Genomic DNA, 21,546 nt, shown 5'->3' with positions numbered 1-21,546 from the left:
TCGGCTTGCAGGGAGGGGGCTGAGGGCCGCCCTCACCGGGCGCCCGAGAACCCCTCCGATCAAGAATGGGAGCTCGGTGAGTTGAGCGGAATGGCCGAGAACATTCATCCCATTGTGTAACTCACCGCTCACTTGCTAATTGGTTGTCCAGACTCGTAATTGGAGATAAGTAAGCAGACAAGATCCCCCCAGTCAGTTCTTGCGCTTGCGCTATACATAGATCTTTATTTGTATTTACCACTTTATACTGACCTTTATAACTCCATGTCAGCTGCTTGTAAGTGAGGAGGACTTTGTTTTCATGACTAGGCGAGGTGAAGCACGTTTTCTTTGAGCCTGCTGCAATGCGGAGGTCGGCCGCGTTGGGCCGTGAACTGCGATCCCGACCGGAGCTATAGACCCAGACTCCCATTGATCACCTAGGAGTGCTGTTGTTGCTGAAGTGATGCAGAGGTCAGCGGAGAGCCAGAAGTACAAAGCAGCCAATCCATGTATTGGGCAAGCATACAAGGGAGACAGTGGTAGTAAGTCTGGATTAACGTACTGAACCGATGAGGTGCAGCAGTGAGGGGGGGGGGGGTGTTAGGCAGTGCTCTTTTTTGTTGTAATTTAACGATGTTTTGTCTCATTGAGGAAAGGAGCTGTGGCATATTTTATTACAGCAGTTCAGACTGTTGTTTAATGTCATTTATTTAAGTTGAACTTGCGTACAGATGGTGTGTTTGGGATAACACACTGACATCTGTGCATCGTAAGTTGTCCAATGAGATGCCACGTGAAAGGACCAGATCAGGGGTGTGGCCCTTGTTGTGAGTAGGCTCTGTGACAGCTCTACGACTCAACACCGTTTAAGAAGTCTGGCTAAAGGATCATCAGGACAGCAAATCTACCACAATTACAACTTTATCATAGTTGGTGCATTTTAGTCTACAGACCTCTCTAGTGTAAGGCCTGAGTTGTAGGGTGCCCTCTAATAGTGAAACATGATGACTCACAGGATGAAAGGTGTCCCATGGAGAAGAGTGAACACCTGAAATTGTTGTTATAAACCACTGAAAGCCCCCCCCCCCCCCCCCCACCAGACCCTAACCCTAACCGGACTTTGGGACTCAAACACCCGTCACTAACGCCCGTCTCCTGGTTGAAAGTGATGTTTAGTTATTGTGAGGTTACTTTAGTGACGTGTTTACATATTTTACTTCATTTATTGACTTGTATTGGTCCCAACCACGAAGCTTCTCCTAAACCTAACTAAGTGGTTTTATGACCTAAACCTATAGCGTTAGTTTTGTTGTCTCAACCCATCTTGAATTGTTTCCGTGGGGGCGGGACATCATTTACACATTATGTGCCACCACCACATAACGCTGTTAAGAGGTCGAGGTCATTTCACGGATTTCTATGAGATCACGTTGAGACAAATAGAATTGCACATTTGATGTAATGTTGCAGCCACAAAAAAACATCATTTGTGTTTTGGATATTTCACGCTTTATAGTGTATCACTTTATAAGTGACGTATCACTTTTTCAGCAGTTAAGTGAAGAGTGTGGTGTGGTGGTTGATGGTAAATGGACTTGTACAGTGCTTTTCTAGTCTTCCAACCAATCAAAGCAGTTTAACACTACATGTCATCATTCACCATTCACACTGAGCCACAGTCGCCCTCTAGTGGACGGCTCGGTGACGACAAGGCGCCCAACCAAGAAATAGTCCGTCACATAACCGTATAAAACAAACTTTTTTTTTTTCTGGGGATTACCCGATTGGGTGAGCTTTATGGGTGCTGGTAGGGTTAGCTAGCGAGGCTAGCTCCCCATGTTGCCGGTCTGTATGCTAACCTAAGCTAACTGGCTGCTAGCTGTACCTTCATACTGCACAGACCTTAGAGTGGTATCAATCTTACCATCTAACTCGGAGAACAAGAGAACAAGCGTATTTCTCAAAATGACAAACTATTACTGCCCCATTAACTTTTAATGGACAATCTAAGAAGGATGTTGGGGTTCTGGTTGTTATTAATCGCTTCATTTGAATGTGATCTCAGTCATGCTGCAGACACAACTTAATATAATTGTTAAATGCAGTGAGAAGTAAAATGCTTGTTTCACTGATCGTATAAAGATTTAGTGACATTAACCACTGTGTGGATCTCAGCAATCCACACAAGGCAGCATATGGGTTCTGTGGTCACGTGACTCCTTCAGAATCCTCATAAGGAAATGTAACGGCAAAGGTGTCTGTGTTCGTTTTTTTGTTACATTTTCACAAATTTTGATTCCGCGGCTCATTTTGGTTCTTAGTCTTCGGTACCAGGATGTATGAGAGGCCAGCTGTTTGTCACAAGACTCAGATCTGTAGTCACGGGAACATACTGCCACCGCTACCTAAAGGAGCCATGGGAACCTGCCCTGTAACCCGGTCTCATAGGTCCTCAGCTGTGGTCCTGGTGTGCAGCGGGTTACCTCTCATTAGCAGGAGCCTGCCTCTGTACGTCCCCCTGCATGCTGTCTGTCTTTTATCTGTCACAAAGCTCACTGCCGTCCTTTTTAGACTTTGAATTTCTGTCTTCTCATCTTTGATACTGGTTTCTTTTCTGTCCTTTTGTCCCCGTTTTCATGATTTGATACCCTCCAATCTTTGTCCTCTGGTCGGCGTAGATCTTTCAGGTGCAGAAGGTAGGCCTCCTCTTGCTGCTTTCCACCTCATCTCATTTAAGCATGGTTATGCGATTATCCTGGGCTTCAAATTGTGCCCAAGAAAATAACGGAAGTCTGTTACCCGTGTTCTCTTTCCTGTTTTTTTCCTTTTTCTTGTCCTCATTTCCCGTCTCTTCTTAGAAATATTATGGCTTGGACACCAAATCAGACGACCGAGCGGACACCAAATGGGGAGATATTGAACAGTGGATGGTACAGTTTTTCTGTGCTGCGGTGACGACACTAAAAACACTAAACGCTGTGCATGTGTTTCTGTGACGCGGACGTTTCTGTCTGCAGAGGCTTCTGAACTCCAGATAATTCCTGTTGAGCCTTTTTAGAAAATAACAGATTATAAAGAATCAAAGCTTGGCCATTAATGATAATCCACTTATTCAAAGGAGCAGGGTGCACGTTTGGCTTTGAATCAGCCCGACCATCTGCCCCTTTGGTGTGAGACCGCATGAGGATTTACTGTGTTGAATTCATCACTTTAGTCACTGCGGTCGACTCGTCCCAGACCGTCAGAGCTTCCAACCCAGCAATGAGGATACTCACAGTGTGTGTGTGTGTGTGTGCCTTGTAATCTGACTAACTGCAGAGTGTTTTTTCTGTTGTTGTTGTTGTTGTTGTTGTTGTTGTTCACTAAAGTCATTACTGTACTGTACGTTGCAACTTGAGGTGACTGTGTTTCTGCACGAGTGCCTCAGTGGTTGGTCGGCTGGATTACTGGCTCAGAGAGTGGTTTGCTTTAAGAACACGCATGTCTGGAAAAGGGATCTGGATTTGTTTAATGCAGGAATTGTTCAAATGAACCAAAAAGCAGGTGATGTAACCTGGTGTCCAATTTTGTCTGCATGTGTTTCATTCGGCCAAATGTCTACCATCTGATGAATGAAAAATAATTGCAGTAAACTATATCACAATATCTTGATCCTAAAATGAAATAAAACAGAAATTGTCAATGACTTTAAAATTGTATTGGCGGGAATGAGAACATGTGGTCACCACTGGATTCAGTCATTCAGTGCCTCTACCTCCCTCATGCATCTGTCTCATTGATCTTTGACATCTGTCTCTCCTCCTTGGCACCCTTCACCTCCTCTCTTCTCCATGTGCCCTCCCATCCCCCCCCATCCAGGAGGACAGTGAGAGATACTCACGTTCTTCACGGATACAAACGGTTTGTAGCCCCTCCCCTCTGTTTCCTTCTCCTCAGGCCTTTCCTCTGTAACCTTGTCCTCCACCACTCCAGAAAAAGTTGAATGAAATGCATGAAACCCAGTATCAAATGTGGTCCAAAACATTATTATAATTAATAATAATATTTAGAATAAAAAAAAAAGTAGTTTTGTGCAAATGAGAATCATTTGCACTTGAGAATGTACTGTAGCACAGCCCTGAAGTAAATCACTCATTTTGAAATGTGATTTTTTTTTGTGTTTTCTTTGACTTTTTATTTATTGTTTTTGCTTTGGTTTTTCCACAAGAGAATTTCTGTTAATTCCTTTTTTTTCTCCTCTTAATTAAAACAAAGGTCACATAAAATTCACATCAGATCTTCAACAAACCTTGTCAGTCGGTAACAGTTAGTGGAACCATGTGTCTCTGCAGGGGGACACGTCCTGTCATAATCTACTGTTCACCGTCATTGTTGACACAGATCTCACACACTGACCATTTTCCAAACCCCTAACATCCACTTCGCTCTCTCGCTCTCTCACACAGCTCTCGGACGACGATGAGCGGATGTCGGTGGGAAGCCGGGGCAGCGTCAGGGTCAGTATCACTCAAACAGCACACGCATTCAAAATCCAGACATTCTTCATGGCTCCCTTTTTGTGTTTTTAATAACCAACATGGACCTTGTGTCTGTCTTCGGTACCTTAACGAGGTGGCACATGATGACGATGATGATGATGTGTCTTTTGCACAGTCTGATCTTGATGCGGTTGGGGCTTATGGTGGAGGGGTAAGGGTGGAAGACTTGTGGTGTGAATGAGTCGTCGTTTGACTAACGGTTTTATTTGAGACCTCAAAGCATGGAGTAGATCTGCCTTATCCTTGTGATGATCCATCTCCCTTCATAACACAAAGCATGTTTGTGTGCTCACTTTATGGAGTGAATTAGATGGATTTGAGTTTTATATTCCGTCTTGTTTGCAAGATGAAAGTTTTTTTGTTTTGTTTTTGTTTTTAAGGATTCTGCGTTTATATTTTGAGATTGTAGAGGAACAGTTCCGACACATTTGGTGAACTAATGCAAAGTGGCAATATGTAGGAATCGACCCGTGAATGTTTCATGTAATCCCATCAAGTGATTATGTTCGGTCATGTGCTCGTTTCTGCTGTTGTGCCGGGACATTGACTACCTTGGAGTCAGTTAGGTTTGATTTTGACCAGAGGAACACTGTGTGCCATGGAGCTATCACGCTCCAAACACAACACAGTGCGCACTATTTAAGGCTCTGTTATGTCTCTAAATGTTAAGCGGCAATTTTTTCTGCGCTATGTAATGTGGAAAAAGTCTTCATATTAATCATTCTCACGGGCGCAGCAGATCCAGGGTATTTGGCTCACTACTACTACGAGCTGAATCGGTCTGTGGTCAAATGACTTGGTGAAGGGATAGTTTGGATGTTTTTTTGAAGTGGGGTCGTATGAGGTACTTCTCCATAGTCGGTGTGTGACTGACAGTAGATGGAGTTAGGAGAACAGCAGCTACACCTGTTTTTTGACACCTACAAACAATCTGTATCACTTTAAGTGTTGGCTATGTTTAGAATATTGTCACCGCTTTATCTTACCGTTGGACCGCCTTTTCTTTCATTATATCCATCTATACTCTGTTCAAAGCCACAAAAACAATATTCTATCCTCGCAGGACACAGGAGCTTCTGATCTACCGTTTGATTACGTTATTGTCCGACTTTAGTTTTTTTTTTTTTTTTTAAAGTTAGTTCAGATTCAACCCAAGTCACAAAATGACACAAACAAACCAACCGATAGAGGCAGCGGATGACCGGCCTGTGCTCTGCAAGGTGAAGTTACTTTTTCTGTCAAAGGAGACCGGTGGCTTTGAAGAGAGCAAATATACATCTGCTTCTGTTCTGTCAGAAAGTCCAAAAATACAAACTATCCCGTTGTATTTTCTGTCTGGTGTGTGCTGTGTGTTGCTTTGATCTTTCTATTAATAGTGACAGTAACTAATAACACTGTCGTTACTGTGTACATACCATTCTCCAGAGGTGAGAAAAGACTTGTACGTATAGCCTGCTTTCACCCTTCACCGGTCTCCCTCTCTTTCTCTCACTCTAAGGACTCAAATAAGAAGTCAAAGAAAAAGAAGAAACATAAGCACAAAGACAAAGATGTATGTAAACATTCACCCTGTAAATGCAAAAGTGGCACACACACACACACACACACACACACACACACACACACACACACACACACACACACACACACACACAAACAGTTTGTCACTCGTGTTCTTTGTTCGCAGAGGAACGGCTGTGACGATGATTACAGTGTCGTCTCCGGCAGGGTTAGTAGCTGTGTGTGTGTGTGTGTGTGTGTGTGTGTGTGTGTGTGTGTTGAACTGACTGTTGTAGAGTGATGGAGTGCTTGTAAATTTCTAGACAACCTGTCACTCATCAGCCTCCTCTTTGTCCTGCTGTCAGAGCTCCAGACTCAGTGATGAAAGCCGAGCGTCTCGCTCCTCCAGGCTAGACCTCACGGTGCGTGTTGGCCCCCCCCCCATCCTGATTGCTGACTAGCTGTAGAATGTTATATTGATTCATTTTTGGACACTGCGTTGTGTCGAGGGCAAACTCTTCTGTTGACACCGTGGTGCAGAGGATCATTTGCTTTGAAAAACAGATTTGGGTAGAAATAATCACATCGTTTTGAGGCAAACTGCAGTGGGTGGAGCTAAAAGAAACAGTGTAGCATGTCTGTTCATTATGTTTAAACCAAGCCCCCAGGAAGAGCTCTGGGTAATTAGGCAAACTTTATGTAGTGGCCAAACGGTGTAACTACAACTTCTGGGACCGTCATGAGAACCATCAGACCCAAGACTTGCATTGAAAGAGGCATCTGTAAACCAGTGGATGATAGTTTTGAAGTAAATCAACTTCCCAGTTGAACACTTGAATAGCTTTTGTTTAAATCGTTAGGTCCTAGAAGTTGTAAAAAAATGCACTTGTAGCCGAATCCAGAGTATCTTTCCTTCTTGGCTGATCCCAGACCTGGGAGGGTGAATGACGAAGGAAGAGCTGCTTCACCAAACGAATGGCGGAGACGTTTTCATTCATCCTTAAAGTCGTCCTTGTAGAAGGACAGAAGCTCCTCGACACAAATGATGTAACGTTTTATTCAAAGAGCCTCTGGAGGCTTGTGCTAATCCTACATGGCTTCAGAACCTGGTTCTTTGGTTTAACCTAATTATTTCTACCTCTGACGGGTCTATTTAACTACGCCTCGATGAGGTTTTTTTTAAACCCAGCTTTACTAACAGCGTGTGATGTGTGAATAAGTTGAACCTGCGTGGTGTTGTGCTGTCAGATAGAATGCTGTTTGATATTGTCACCTGTGCTCCCGACCCTCAGAGCTCCAGACTGAGTGATGACACCCGGGGGTCTCGTGCCTCCAGATTAGACCTGCAGCCGGTGGGTGGCATTGCACCCAAGACTTCTTTCCCCTAATACCACTAATGGCCTTTGGTGCACACTTTTATTATTGTCTAGTTTTAAGATCAACTGCTTACTACGGAAGCCCTAAACGGACATAATTCAAATATTCTTTTTTTTTAATCGTGTCTCAAGATAACATCTTAAGTCGTGATCTTAATATATCAATAATAAATTAAAAAGGTTTAAGCACTAAAACAAGCTTTACTATCTCAAGATCACTCGGAAAATGTAATAATCACAACAAAAGGTTGTTTCCTTGTATTACTTGTAATGTTTGGGTCAAATTATCATTATCAGACATCTCTGACTACTTACTTACACTAAATCAAGCATTTTTACTCTGTCCATTATTATATTTTCCATTTTAAAAGTCACTCATTTCTACCGTGGAATAGCTCCATTTCTGAATACTTGAGGTTTAATAAACACATTGCTCCAAAGTTCCTGACAGTCATCGATATATTTGACTTCAGGATATCTCAGAGTAAATACATTTCAAATGTTTGACTTTTACTTTGTAAAATCTCTTAAATGAGACGGTAAATATGCTTGATTTTCAGTTTGTATGTCCTGAAGTCAAATACATATTTCTTAAGAGAGATGAAAAGCTTGTTTGAATCATGTCCGTTTAGGGCTTCCGTAGCTTACAACCAGTGACGATGTTGATTGTTTTACTGAAGTATCATTTTCATTGAGGCGTGCAGTGCGTTGCTTAACACTTTCTAATCAAGCTTTTCTGTGGATTATTTAGGAATACATGTAGGTGCATGTATTATTATTTTTTGAATGTATTTCAAGACTTCCCCGTTGCTGTGGACTCTGTGTGCTGTAGAGATGTCCCAGTGGAGTCGGTACTGTGACATCTTTTTAAAATGGTTTTGCGTTGAGTTCTGGGTCTCAACAATCTTGTCATTGTCAGTCCAGCCATTTGGCAAGCATGCTGATGTTCTATTGGTTCTGCGTGTTTAAAAACAAGCTACACTCATGACTTCCAGAGATGGATGTCGGGTGCAAGTTCCACTGTGGGCGGAGAGTTGCGCCTCCTTCTCTTGGCTCCTTACTCGCTCTTCCTCTTTCCTCATTTCAGGCCTCTTATGCTTCCTCTGACTTGTACAGCTTCAATGGTCTGTCCTCTTCCAGAAACCCAGGTTCAGCTTTCAATGGTTACCAGGTCTGTACACCGTGAGCACTTCACATGTCATCGCTGCTCTGTATCTGCTAGCTGACCGTTGACCCCTCTGTGGAGAGAGGAGACAGGAGAAATGCATAACAAACAAAGTTCAATCCTTCATTCTTAAGTTTTTACAACCTGTTCCAAGCTGCCTCCTTCTGAACCTCATCCTGACTCCCGACTCCGTCCTCTGTTGCAGTTCTGCAGGTCACTCAGTCAGATCTCCCAGCAGCTCTATCGTAGGGTTGGTTCCATTCATTTCCACCTCACCTTTTACCCAGTATATGACTTCCACACTGTGTTGAATAACACCTGTAGTTATCATTCACTCCCATTAAGTCGAGGCCCCCTAATGGAAATGCTTTTTAAATTCACTAAGCGCTGACGTCTCTGTACGCTTCGGTTTTAAATGGAGCCACATATCGGGGCCCTGAAGGCACCGCGTGGTGTTTCACCACTGAGGAGCAACGGCTGTGTTTGTGTGAAGCGTGAGCGTTCTGCTTACACTGTATGTGTGAAGCGTTCTGTTTACACTGTATGTGTGAAGCGTTCTGCTTACACTGTATGCGTTTGTGTGACGTGTGCAGAGCTCCTTGTATGAAGACGGCCTCAGCGGCGGGTCACAGCGAGCCCCTTCCTCCAGCTCTCGAGTAAGACTCTGTTGGATTTGTGGCCTTTGTTGGTGTGAACAGTGGTTTCAGAGCGGGAAACTAGTGTGAAATAATGAAATGTGTGAAGTTTGCTTTGGTTATGTTCTCATTCCAGACCGTCTCCTTATTTTAAATGTTTGTTTTGCATGGGAGTTGCTGTGGATTTTAATTTAATTGGATGTAAATCTCTAATACGTGTGCGTTGTTAAAATATCATTTATATGCACCTTTTAAGCAGATTGTGATTCTGGAGTTATTCCTCTCCAGCATGTATTTGCTACTAGTACACTAGTTAGTGTGAGCATGATGATGATAGTGATGCATTTTATTTAGGAAGCACTTTAAACTTAAACGCACTGCTCAGAGGAGATCAAATAGAGAGGTATATTAATAAAAGCATGCATGTGCATGCTTGTTTGTTTGCCTCCAGGTGTACACAGAAAGGTAACGGTGTGTTTTCTCTGCAGCCTTTAGAGTACACTAGTTATCGCAGCTCCGGCTCCAGAGTCTCGTCCAGGGCCGGTTCGGCCCGCGCCAGCCCAGTGGTGAGCCCCCACCCTACCCAGACACCCCCCCCTCCTACCAGCCCACATGTAGATTAGCTCTGTAACCACACAAGTCATTGACTGAACTCGCAGTTGTGACTGACTCAGACTTGGCATGGTTTGTACAATTTTGGAAGTGTGCGAAAAAACAATTTAGTTCCGTGTGCAGAGTACAAGCAGGTATTTCCTGGTGGACCTGTACAGCTCAGCCGTTACGGGACAGGTTCATGTTTTTATGCTAGTGAGCCATTAATGGAAGCTCAGAGAAGCATAAGAAAATCACATTCATGCCCTGAATACAACTACGAAGTGTGTGTGTGTGTGTGTGTGTGTGTGTGTGTGTGTGTGTGTGTGTGTGTGTGTGTGTGTGTGTGTGTGTGTGTGTGTGTGTGTGTGTGTGTGTCTCAGTTCAGTTTTAGACGAGTCACAGTGCTGCACAGCGGCTGACCATTTTGTCACAAGCCTGTAGCAACACAGTGAGTTTTAACTGATGGTGGCATCTCCCAAAAAACAATTGTGAAGAATCAGTTTGATACATCAGAATACTTGAATCTTGTGTGTTGAACCTTTTTGGATTTATAAAAGTTACTACAGTATGGTGTCTGTTTTTGACGAGGACTCCTGACTGAGAAATGAGATGTGTGCGTTCTTTTTAATGGATAGGATGTAATAATATATAATGGGAAAGGAGAACACGGGGCGCAAACTTGTTGCTCTGCTCTGTTTTTCGTTTCTTTGTTGCTCTGTTTCGCCCCCCGGTGGCCGGCGCAGGAACACGGCGGCTCTGTTGCCAGTTTTTTGAGGAGCGCGGCCGGTAGCGGCGGCCTCCACCGGGACCTGGACGACGTCACTATTCCTGACTTTTCCGATGTGAGTCGCTTTGCCGCCGCAGCGGGCCGCGTCTGTGATGTGAGCTGACTTCCTGTGCTTTATCTTTTCGTTCCTTTTTGTGCACTTCACCCTGCAAGGAGGGCTGATTGCACGCTGTGTTTGTGTCAGAGGTTAAGCCATGGGTTGACTGTGGAGACTACCAGAAGATTGTTGTGTGTGTGTGTGTGTGTGTGTGTGTGTGTGGTTGTGTCAGGCTGGGAGTGACAGCTGAAGTGCCCTGTTGTTTGAAGTGTTTTTTTAACACATGGTCTGTTGTTGAATGGAGTACTGTGTTGTTTTGGTGTTTTTGGACTCCTCCCATTCTAATTATTTGCATGGCGTTGTTTATTCGAATACGTTTGTGCCTTTTCTTAATTACCTTCATGTGTCGTTAGGTTGGAACACTGCTGAGCAGGCTGTAGTGAGGGTTCTGGGTCTCCTCGGCCCCGTGGCCTCCACTTCACCCTCTGTTTGCTCTGACTGTTTTTTTTTTTGTTTTGTCTCAACAGGTGGAGGACAGAGATTATCTTGAGAAGGTGAGTGGATCATCACCACACGCTGTGTATGTAGGTTAGTCAAGATGCTTAAAGGGACACCAGTTAATGCAGAATAATGAGTACTTTGTGTTTTTATTCTGATCGTGTGCTTCAGTAAGGAAGCCTTGAGAGGCAGGTTTGATCCCTTTCCTTCGTCTGATCTTAATTGTTTTCTCTCCTGTGTTTGACTTAAAAAGGGGGTGATGTCTTTTCCTGGTTTTGTCAGGTTAATCTTAACTAAACTTGTTTTTTTTTCATCTAGGATAATTTTTTACCTGTAAAAATAGGTTCTGCAGGTGAAATTATTTGGTGTTTTCCATGTGTTTCTCAGATGAACCTTTTTTTCCACCTGTTAAGTCATAAACACAGAGAAAACAATTCAGATTAGACTGAGAGAATGGATCACCAGAAGTTTCCTTTGTCACTCGTCGTATTAAAGAGAACGTGTCCAAACATGTGTCAAAAAACCATTTGTGTCATAACTGTCTTTTTCCTCAGGGATCTCGAGCAGCTTCTGCTTTAACAGCAGCCACCCTCACCTCCGTAGGCGGGACCTCGTCGCGGAGAGGAAGCGGCGAGACGGCTTTAACTATAGATGCAGAGACGTCTATACGAGAAATCAAGGTAATGGTGAAGAGATGTAGCTTCCTTCTGACAGAGAGAGGGGATTTCCTCGTGGATTGTGGTTTTTATCAGTCATAATATTCATATTCATAATGTGTATTGTTATGGGAAATTTACTAGCGGTGCCTTTGCACCCAACTGAACAGCCCTCCGCATAAAAACAACGGTTAAACACTCCGCGGCTCAAGTTTCACAAGTGAGTCAGAAAACCACGGCGGCTCCCAGGTAACGTAAAAACATCTCTTGAGCCAGAGTTTAGTTTGTCCCGTCTGGGCTACTGTAGAAACACGGCGTGCTCCCTGTGTAGACACAGCGATTCCTAGTTTCAAGTGATCATACGCAACTGAAAACCTTTTTTATTCATATTAGATTCCATTTATGATAATAGATCCCCAGAAATGCTACTCACTGGCCCTTTAACAAATTGAACCACATTGAGAATTTCATCACAACATTTAGAGTTTTTGACCCATTTTGATTGCAGAAAAAGTTTCTGCTGTATTCTGTCCATAGTCAAACTTCAGAACCCATATGGTGCATTTACTTCACAAGTTGAGTGTAGAACAGGCCGAGTCACTTCTCCACCCAACTTCATTCAACCACAAGACATGAGGGGACACGAGCAACAAACTGGATCTAACTCTTGTTACGTGAGGAAAGCTGAAATGAATCTCCGAGCTGTCGTGCTGCTTTTCATTCTTTCTGCAAACACCGTGTTGCTTTCGTCGTCGCCCTGCCGCCAAAACTGTCCGCACCGTCACCTTTTCTGATGTTGTCCCACTGTGCTTCTCTGCTCACTGCTGCTGCATTCTTCACCAGGAGATTCATGAGCTGAAGGATCAGATTCAAGATGTGGAATCCAAGTACACGCAGAACCTAAAAGAAGCCAAGGTATAAAAGCCTGAGAGAGACCCCCAGAGCTCTCAACTCCAGACTCACTGTTCACTAACTTCCTCTGGGCATTTCAGCCTTGTTGTTACCACAGTGGGTCGCATGTGCAGCCAAACAAACTGTTTATAACAGTGGATCCTAGATCAGTACACCGACAGACAGACGGGCTTTTGAATTGAAACTGAGACAAAGAAAGTATATCAGAAACAATACTGCTGCTCCAGACTCAGCACAAATATTGACACGCATATACAGTAGTATAACTGCAGTAAGGGTGCTCTGATAGATGGTTATCGGCTGACATTAGTTCTAAATAGTTTGATCGGTGGAGTCCATAAACGGCAAACAGAAAATTAAATAGAAATGGTTTCAATAATAATTGGCCTTTTTTTCTCGCCTGCTCTTTAATTCGCTTTGAGAGCAACACAGCTGGACACAGACTCGCATCTGACAAGAAACCTCACTGATAGAATGATTAACACTATAAAGGATATAGTATATTAATTCCTTGCCACTGTTGGTTTTCCTCCCCCTCTGCCTGCTGTTCTCCTGGCGTTTCAATTCCCCCAATTTTTTCTTGTGACGTGTAAAAGATTTCAGAATCCGCCCGTCCACTATATTTATTAGAAATAGCCTAACATCACCGCTGTTTGTGATTGCTTTTAAAATGCACTTATTCCACATAGAGGAGCAGGATAGCTAGTTGAACTGCAACAAAAGGACTCGGTGATCCTGATCACCGAGTCCTTTTGTGAGGCTCAAATGCCGAGCCTGTGTCTGGCATTATTCCTCATTTATCTCCCACCTGGGCAGATGTTTTCTAACTCGTGTGTTAACCTGCAAACTGTTCGAGATGCGTCTGCACGTTTTATGTCTTTCTTCATTTTGGTGCGTGTGCGTTAGCCTGCACATAACATTTCCACTGACCACGTTTCCACAGGCTTACACAGTTGTGCCATACAGATAGATCGTTGCATTGTCTGGACTTCTCTGCCAGCTGCATCCACCCGTTACACCAAACACAGGACGTGTGCCAAGCTGCTGTGTTCTTATATTCTGATATTGTCGTTATTATGTGGTGACATTAGGATGCTTTAGTGGAAGTGGAGGAGAAGTACCGTAAGGCCATGGTGTCCAACGCCCAGCTGGACAACGAGAAGAACAACCTGATGTACCAGGTGGACACGCTCAAGGACTCGCTCATGGAGCTGGAGGAACTGCTGTCTGAGTCGCGCCGCGGATACGAGGAGAAAGTCAAGGTACAGACTTAAAACAAGAGGCATGTGGCTCACTTCTACAACTGTAGGAAACCCAAATGGCTTAAATCTGCTATCTGAAGGTTTTTTTTATTACTCATAAACTTTTCTGACATGAGGCTAAATGATCAACTGTAAGGTGAATGACTAACATACGGAGTGTTATTGTGCTGTAATGACACCAAAGTAGAGCTTGGTCAAGTTTTAGTTTTCTGTTCATATTGGTAATGCTTTGTTTTAACGCTACAACCGAAGAAACTTACATTGATGAGGAGTGAAAGCTGATTGGTCGTTCCTTTACACACTGTTATGATCTGTCCAGAGATGACTCCATTAAAACAACCCGATTGAAAAATAACACAACGAATGATGCATACTATAACTATTTACTTGTTTTTATTACTTGTTGAATTCATTGAAGAATCAAAGCAGAGCGTTCCAAATAGAAAGACATAACATAACTTTTTCACCACTTACCATATGAGCAAAACGTGAGCAATGGACATACATGGAAGCTGAGGATTTATAGAAACCAGGCAAACTTTTCCAGGATCTCCAACATAGACCTCAGTCGACCACAGACTCTTAGGTGTGTTCAGCACAAAATGGCAGCAGCAGTAATGCAGCGCCCTCTAGGGGGCGGTTGTGAAAATAGCCCCACAGTTGTGTCTCTGTGCTTCTGTACTCTTTGTTACAACTACATCAAATGCAGTAAAACAGCATTATATTTGTACCTAAGGTACCAAGGTTATTGGTTGTCCATCTGTCTTTTTGTTCCTCACAGGAACACGAGCGTGAGAAACACGCCCACACGGTGCTTCAGTTCCAGTTCACTGAAATGAAAGAGACGCTAAAACAAAGTGAAGAGCTGCTAAACGTGAGTATTCGTCCTCCAGTGTGAACGTGTGTCTCTCAAAGAGGGGGTGCAGGAATTGGTTCGAAAGACCGATATGAAGAAAGGAAAACGCGTTTGTCACCTAGAAGGCCGCTCTCCACGGCTTTCTTTTTGTTCACACACTGTATACATGCATGCGTCTCTTTTTCTTTCTCCCTCCACATCTCAAACTGGCTTTCCTTCTCCTGCCGTTTAGGACATCCGTCAGCTGCGTATCAAACAGGAAGGTTTTGTTAGAGAAGTCTCTGACCTGCAGGAGACGGTGGAGTGGAAGGATAAAAAGATTGGGGTACGACCTCTGACCCCCGGTGCTGCACTTCTCATGTTTTATTGACTCGGCATTTACTTTTGCCCACATGAATTCAGTATCTCCTTTGCATGAAACTGACTGGCAGCTTTTTACTTTCACTTCTTTTCACCTCTCGTCCACTTTTCTGTTCACTCTCTCTCTCACTGGGGGGCGCTGCGCTCAGGCCTTAGAGCGACAGAAAGAATACACAGACGCTATTCGAGTTGAGCGAGATGAGCTCAGAGAAGAGACGGTGAAGCTCAAAGACATTCTGAAGGTACTCGGCGTGTGATGTGTGTAGTTTTGGGAAGAAAGGTGTGACCTTAAAGTTTTGAATATTGTTGTCACGGTAACTAAAGCTTTAAAGGTAAAACCGAATCCTGCGTTATTGAAGGTAGAAAGTAATAACAAGTATATCTACTCCGTTGTTTCAAACACATTCCTAAACCTAAGTTGCAGCTTCTACATTGTGACTTTATTTTGAAGGTGTGTATACTCTGTGGAGCTGATGTTTGCCTTTCTGTTTTTTCTAGAAACATGGAATAGTTCTGGGTCCTGATCTAAACATCAATGGAGAGATTGGTGAGGCAGAAGTGGACGGGTCCCCCAGTGCAGAGCCTGCTACCCAGCCGGCTCAGGACTCACAGACCGCCCCAACGGAGGGGAACAGCATGCTCGGTAAAACTTCTCACTACATTAAACTGTCTGAAGACTTTCATTCCAAAAAGCAAAAAATATACAGTAGTGGTGGAACCGAAAATTCAGCAACCAACATACATAACAAGCAATGATTCCCTCACAATTCCATTGATGTCTGATCCGAATGGTTGATGTCTAATGTTGGAATGAACTCTTCAGTTCCCAGTGTTGTGCTCTTGGAATGTGAAGTGTCTTCAACGCTGATTTGCAGTTTCCTGAAAGGATAAGTCTGGTGATATTCTGTGTTTTTCTGGAGACTGAAAGTTTATTCTTGAGGTTGGACATTTTTCAATGACAAGAAAATCTCTGTCGTTATTCTGGAGCTTTCAATCTCAACTTTTAAGCCAACGTTGACGAGAAGTCCTTTTTAAAAGTGCTCCAAAAATGGAATATAAACACTCACTATAGCACCAAATTCATATTAATGCACTGTTTATTTTTTATTAATTTGTTGACGAAAATAAAAATACAGAGAATTGCCAGCCTTATCCCTTTAAGAACCATCTATCCAACCTCTTGCTTTCCTGTTCAAACTAAGATTCCACTTACAAGCTCAGCATGCTCTTTGACCCCTGGGGTTCATCTCAGTCACCTCTTTCACCACTAGTCTTCATTATTCATGTTTTGGCTTTTGATTTGTTTCTCTTGCACCTTTTTCATCATTTCAACTAACACATATTAGTTCTGAATCACAACTAACTCAACACATGTTAATGCATGTGGTGTAGGTGTGTACATGCTGACCGGTCTCTACAGGGTTGATGGTACAAAGCTTTTGAGAACTCTTTTAGAAGCAAATAGTCTGTGTAAGGAACATTATTGTAAATGCATTGTAACGTATATATTTGAGCAGCCGGCTTCTTCGCTTGACGATCAATATGCTGGGAATCAAGAACTTAATTTTGGTGTTCCTCCGGCCTTTCTTCTTCTTCTTCTTCTTCTTCTTGGCTCTGTGCTTCTCTTCCTGGCCACTGAATCAATCAGGTGTTCTGCCTTACCTTGACTTCTGCTGATGCACTTCCTGATGAAGATTACAGTTTTGAAAATCATGTCTTGAGTCAACACTTTTTGTCCATCCATCACCGTGTACTCTTCATGATCTCTCAGGCAACACAGAGGAGACTCCGTTGAGAAGTAGCGGAGAGGAAGAGGTGGATCCAGAGCAGCATCGAGAAATGTTTGAGGAAGAAAAAGAGAATCACGCGAGCTGTGATGCACTCTGTAATGTTGATGGTGTGTTCACGCTGGAAACATCTAGCGAAGAACAGCCAACAGAAGAACAAACGTTGTGCTTAGATGAGGACAAGAAGATGGCCACAGAAGAACACAATGTTGAAGACGGTGTCCTAAGCAAGGACTTAAATGTTGACATTATTGACCAATCAATCACAGAAGCCAAAGATATAATCATTTGCAGCCCTGAGCTTCAAGCGATTGTAACAAGTTCTGAGGAAAATGTTCCAGAAACCCAAGCGCCTAAAGGGGGAGATTTAGGGGAGACAAGTAACCCAGATTTAGGGGAGACAAGTAACCCAGATTTAGGGGAGACAGAAACCAAAAGCAGTAGTGTTGACACACAGAGTAATGACATTAGAGAGTCATGTAACAACCAAGAAAACAAACAGGAAGATGAGGAAAGTAACTTGCAAAATACAGAATCATGTCATCAGCAAAAAGTTGCACATGGTGTTATGACAGAAAGTTTGCCTGATGAGTCTGACCCAGCCGTGTCAAACCCCGAACCTCAACAAGAGCCTGAGAATGCAGAAGAGGCAGAGAATGACGAGGCAGAGGAAATATCAGGTAAAAGTCAGCCTCAGGGCGCCGCCGCCGCTGCAGGGAAGAAGAAGAAAAGGAAGAGGAAAGGCAAAAAGAAAGGAGGAACGCACGATGATAAGAACCAACAAAGAGATGGAACTGATCAAGAAAAAGGCAAAAAAGAAATAAAGGAATCAGCTACAAGAAATAAGGGGCCAACGGCAGAACCTGAACTCGACAGTTCTGCCACTGAAACCCTCAAGAAGTCAAGGGTGGATCAAGAAGAGGGAGTAGAAACCTTTTCAACCAATGAAACTCTGAAAGGATCAGCAGTGGAACTTGTTACAGAGGAGCATGACAACAAAGAAAAGTTGGAGACGGAGAACGTAGAAGAAGCAGAACCCGTGGCAACTCCCAAGGAAGAAAGGTTGGATCATGTTACGGATGAACAGAACAAGCGACTAAGTTCAGAAACTGAAACGGTAAAAGCAGTAGAGGCAGTGGCTCCCGCTGATACCCTTCCTCACGTTGAAACTCTCAACTCCAGAACAAATGCCAGAAAGGATGAGCAAGACGAGGAACACACTTTGGAAACTGAGAAAGTAGAGGAAGTGGGATCTATAACAAGTCCTGTTCCAGAGACCAACCCCAGCACTTCTGATCTCATCGACAACTCTAAAGGTGCCGAAAGCATAGATGGTCTCGACAGAGAGGGTTCTTCCAGTATAGATAACTCTAAGAGTGAAACCGACATCTCAGCCACGGACAATGTCATCCACAAGGAGTCAGAAATTGTTGATAGTGTAGAGGATGAAGTTGGGTCGATTGATGAGATGCAATCTGAATGTACAACTAGTAACCCTGAGAGCAGTAAGGAAAACACTGAAGAATCGCATGTTCCAAGCAATGGAGACATTGCTGCTGATGAATCTGAATCCACAAGCAATCCTGAGAGTAAGGACAGCGCGTCTGTGTCCAAGTTCTTTATCGATGTCTTCACCAACGCTCTCAAGAGCTTGTCTGGCTCAGAGCCGTCCGCAGCCGTGGACTCAGGCAGCGGTGACGCTTCCATCGAGGTGTCTGGTGGAGGTCCAGAGGAGGCCACTGAGACAGTCAGAGATGACGAGGTGCCAGGAGCAGAGACTGAGCAGGAAGCCTTTCCTCCTGACGGGGAGGATTCAGAGCTCAAATCAGACAGAACTGAAAAGGAGGAGCTGAACGGAGACTTGAGGGACGCAGAGGATTTAGTTGAGTCAGACCGCTCACATGATGAAAACACCACCGATGCATTTGACTCTGTGAAGAGTCTGGTGGAGACTGTTGGAGTAGCGCAGGCCGAACAACTGGGTAACGTACAAAGCCAGGATCCAACAGATGAATCAAATGCCGAAGTGTCCTCTGAAACCGAAAAGATCAATACCATTGACATGTTGATAACGCCGGACTCTCCAAAAGAAGCTACTGGAATCGGTTCCTCAACGGAGCAGGACCACAGAGCTGAAGAGTCAGCCGTTGAAGAGGACCCAGAACATAAAGACAGTCAAAAAGATCCAAATGATCCAAACGAGACAGAGCAACTGCATGAACCCGGCAAAGACAAGTCTGAGGATGATGGTTCGTCTCAACCCACCCTGCAGGACAGCGATGAAGAGGACGGGGAAGAGGATGAAGGCCATTCTTTTGATTTCAACGACATGGACGTGGAGGAGGCTATAGCGACGAGTCTCCTTGAAAACCCGAGCCAGGAAGAAGTGGAGGAGGGAGTTGAAGTCATGCCGGATGAAAGAAACAACATTAGTTCGTCAAATGAGAGTAGACCAGACGAGCCAGTTGAAAGCGCGGTTGACGGGGGTAACCAGGTAGAGTCGCTAGATACTGCGCCTCCAGACAACCTCAACTCTGGTGAGGACGCCTCGCCTGAAGAGGGGGAACGTGTGGAAAATGTGCTTGAAACGCAGAAAAACATTCCAGAGGAAGAAGTGGGCGTGTCAGATGAGCCCGGCCACATTGCAGAGGAAGGAGAGCTATTGAGCGTTGGAGAGGTTCGTGCTGTTGCGGAGGACATTGTCCAGGCGGCGTCGGTGCTCGTAGAGGAAGGATTAGATGCCATTAAGCTTGAGCTGCAGGGCGGAGATTCACCAAAGAGAGCGGAACAAGTGGCCAGCAGTAAAGACCCACAGCAGACAGGGAAAGATGTGAAGAAGAACAGCAAGAAAGGCAAAGGCAAGGGCAAAGAGGAGTGTAAGATGTCTTAGCTTATATAGATAGTATATAGTATAGATATATACCATTTCATCTGTCTTCGCTTAGCTGTTTACAAAGTGGTAAAATATATTTGATCCTTTCCCAAATGAATATACGTTTGTATATCATTTTAATTGACTCCATGTAAACGATCTGAAGGACAGCTGTCGGTACCAGCATCACAGCGTGAACTGCTTGGTAACGCTAGATCTTACTATTGGACAATTCTGCACTTGCTATTCCATGTAACATTATTTTGTTATTGACGCACATTCATGCTGCTGCTGCTTGTTATGTGTCATGGATGGATAATATTCTATCACATCATTTTCTCATGCTACAATTTCAGGGTTGATTTATTCATTCCATAGGTGGACAATAAAACACACACACACAGATGTTATTTGGTAGTTCGTTAGTTAGCGAACTATCTTTTACATGTTCCAGCGGTAATGTTGATGGTGAAAATGCAAAGTGCTCGGACACCCTGCTCTGTTCTCAGGGAGTAATACGACTGCTGTTTGAAAGTCGTTTCCATCTACCAGAATGGGAGCTGTATGACGCATGTGTGTATAAAAGACGAATGTAGTGCGTCCATGCCGAAATGCTAATAAACACCCTGCTGTTTGAAATGTTGATCCAAATGCATTTTTTTTGTAGGGAAATTGATAGAATGCAATGTGTCGGCAGTCATTCAGTCAGCACATGTACGCGTAGATCTCCATGTCCGGTTACACCGCACTGTATGGTCACATAGTGAGGATGTAGTCAGCTGTGTGCTCTTGTATTGACCCTCCTCTCCACAGTTTGTGCATGCTAACAACCTACCACACACACACACACACACACACACACACACACACACACACACACACACACACACACACTCCGCTCCATCACTCCCCATGGAAGCCTGCGCTGTTGCATGCATCAACCTCCCCCCCCTCCCCACCACTCCCACCATCTCCTTGGCTCCTCCCACCCCTGGTATGTGAACTTCTTTTCATTCAAAGATGGATGCTGTGATCGTTGTTTGTGATGCACGACGCTCCATTTGAGTTAATGATCTGTGACCGAGACTCCGGTGTCGAGTGCCTTTCTCAAACGTGTGTTTCGTCTTGTAGAGATTCGCCTGAGGAAACTGGTGGATGAGCGGGAAAAAATGATCGAGCAGGTGGGTCCGTGATTCACCCATTTACTGAGACAGGCACCTGTAGTCTCAGGAATATCACAGTTTACATCAGGAGCTAATATTTAATACATTTCATGTCATAGCAGCTCGTTGCAAGGCCATCTTTTTCTATTTCCATACGCGTGTTTGCCCCATTGCTATAGAGACATTGTTGACAATATTCAGCTGATGTGTTAATGGCTCCGTTTGCAGGTGAAGAAGCTCAAGTCCCAGCTGGATCAGAAGACACAGAGGAACGGCACTGAGAACACTTCGAGCCCGGACGGTGAAATTGTTGAAAACGGCAACGATCCGAACTTGATAGAGCTGCAGAGTGAGTGAACACATCGGTAGATGCACTTTGCTATTTCACCGTCACCTACAACTCAACAATATCTGCTTTTGCTAAACCTTCACAGGGGATTCAAGCAGGCAAATAAGTGACTTTAAGTTCAAGCTGGTGAAGGCAGAGCAAGAAGTGACCGCTTTGGAACAAAATGTAAGCTGACAAGAATCCTGAATTCATAGCATACCTAAAAAAAAAAAAAAGT

The 21,546-nt window shown here is 44.0% G+C and overlaps 1 protein-coding gene across 15 annotated transcripts in view; it reads left to right on the top strand.

Annotated features, from left to right (window-relative positions):
* Window positions 1-21,546, top strand: part of lrrfip1a (leucine rich repeat (in FLII) interacting protein 1a) — a 45,861-nt gene that overhangs the window by 22,131 nt on the left and 2,184 nt on the right. The window contains exons 3-27 of one of the 15 annotated variants that reach the window (XM_068702075.1): window positions 2,661-2,678; window positions 2,841-2,912; window positions 3,841-3,882; window positions 4,428-4,478; window positions 4,636-4,671; window positions 6,019-6,072; window positions 6,208-6,249; window positions 6,386-6,442; window positions 7,313-7,372; window positions 8,484-8,567; window positions 8,767-8,811; window positions 9,155-9,217; window positions 9,685-9,762; window positions 10,534-10,671; window positions 11,142-11,168; window positions 11,667-11,792; window positions 12,612-12,683; window positions 13,772-13,942; window positions 14,724-14,816; window positions 15,031-15,123; window positions 15,308-15,400; window positions 15,657-15,801; window positions 20,949-20,998; window positions 21,209-21,329; window positions 21,415-21,494. In XM_068702075.1, the coding sequence (XP_068558176.1) occupies window positions 2,661-2,678; window positions 2,841-2,912; window positions 3,841-3,882; window positions 4,428-4,478; window positions 4,636-4,671; window positions 6,019-6,072; window positions 6,208-6,249; window positions 6,386-6,442; window positions 7,313-7,372; window positions 8,484-8,567; window positions 8,767-8,811; window positions 9,155-9,217; window positions 9,685-9,762; window positions 10,534-10,671; window positions 11,142-11,168; window positions 11,667-11,792; window positions 12,612-12,683; window positions 13,772-13,942; window positions 14,724-14,816; window positions 15,031-15,123; window positions 15,308-15,400; window positions 15,657-15,801; window positions 20,949-20,998; window positions 21,209-21,329; window positions 21,415-21,494 (1,911 nt within the window). Of the gene's footprint in view, window positions 1-2,660; window positions 2,679-2,840; window positions 2,913-3,840; window positions 3,883-4,427; window positions 4,479-4,635; window positions 4,672-6,018; window positions 6,073-6,207; window positions 6,250-6,385; window positions 6,443-7,312; window positions 7,373-8,483; window positions 8,568-8,766; window positions 8,812-9,154; window positions 9,218-9,684; window positions 9,763-10,533; window positions 10,672-11,141; window positions 11,169-11,666; window positions 11,793-12,611; window positions 12,684-13,771; window positions 13,943-14,723; window positions 14,817-15,030; window positions 15,124-15,307; window positions 15,401-15,656; window positions 15,802-16,929; window positions 20,457-20,948; window positions 20,999-21,208; window positions 21,330-21,414; window positions 21,495-21,546 lie in introns of those variants that run through there. The other 14 variants (XM_068702076.1, XM_068702077.1, XM_068702062.1 and 11 more) reach the window with 14 other exon arrangements.

This window comes from Cebidichthys violaceus, unplaced genomic scaffold, assembly GCF_023349555.1.
Source record: "Cebidichthys violaceus isolate CVI_PGR_0920_01 unplaced genomic scaffold, fCebVio1.0.p SCAF_80, whole genome shotgun sequence".
Classification (NCBI taxonomy): Eukaryota; Metazoa; Chordata; class Actinopteri; order Perciformes; family Stichaeidae; genus Cebidichthys; species Cebidichthys violaceus.
The sequence above is the reverse complement of the archived record's forward strand: the minus strand, read 5'-3'. Positions and strand labels throughout refer to the sequence as shown.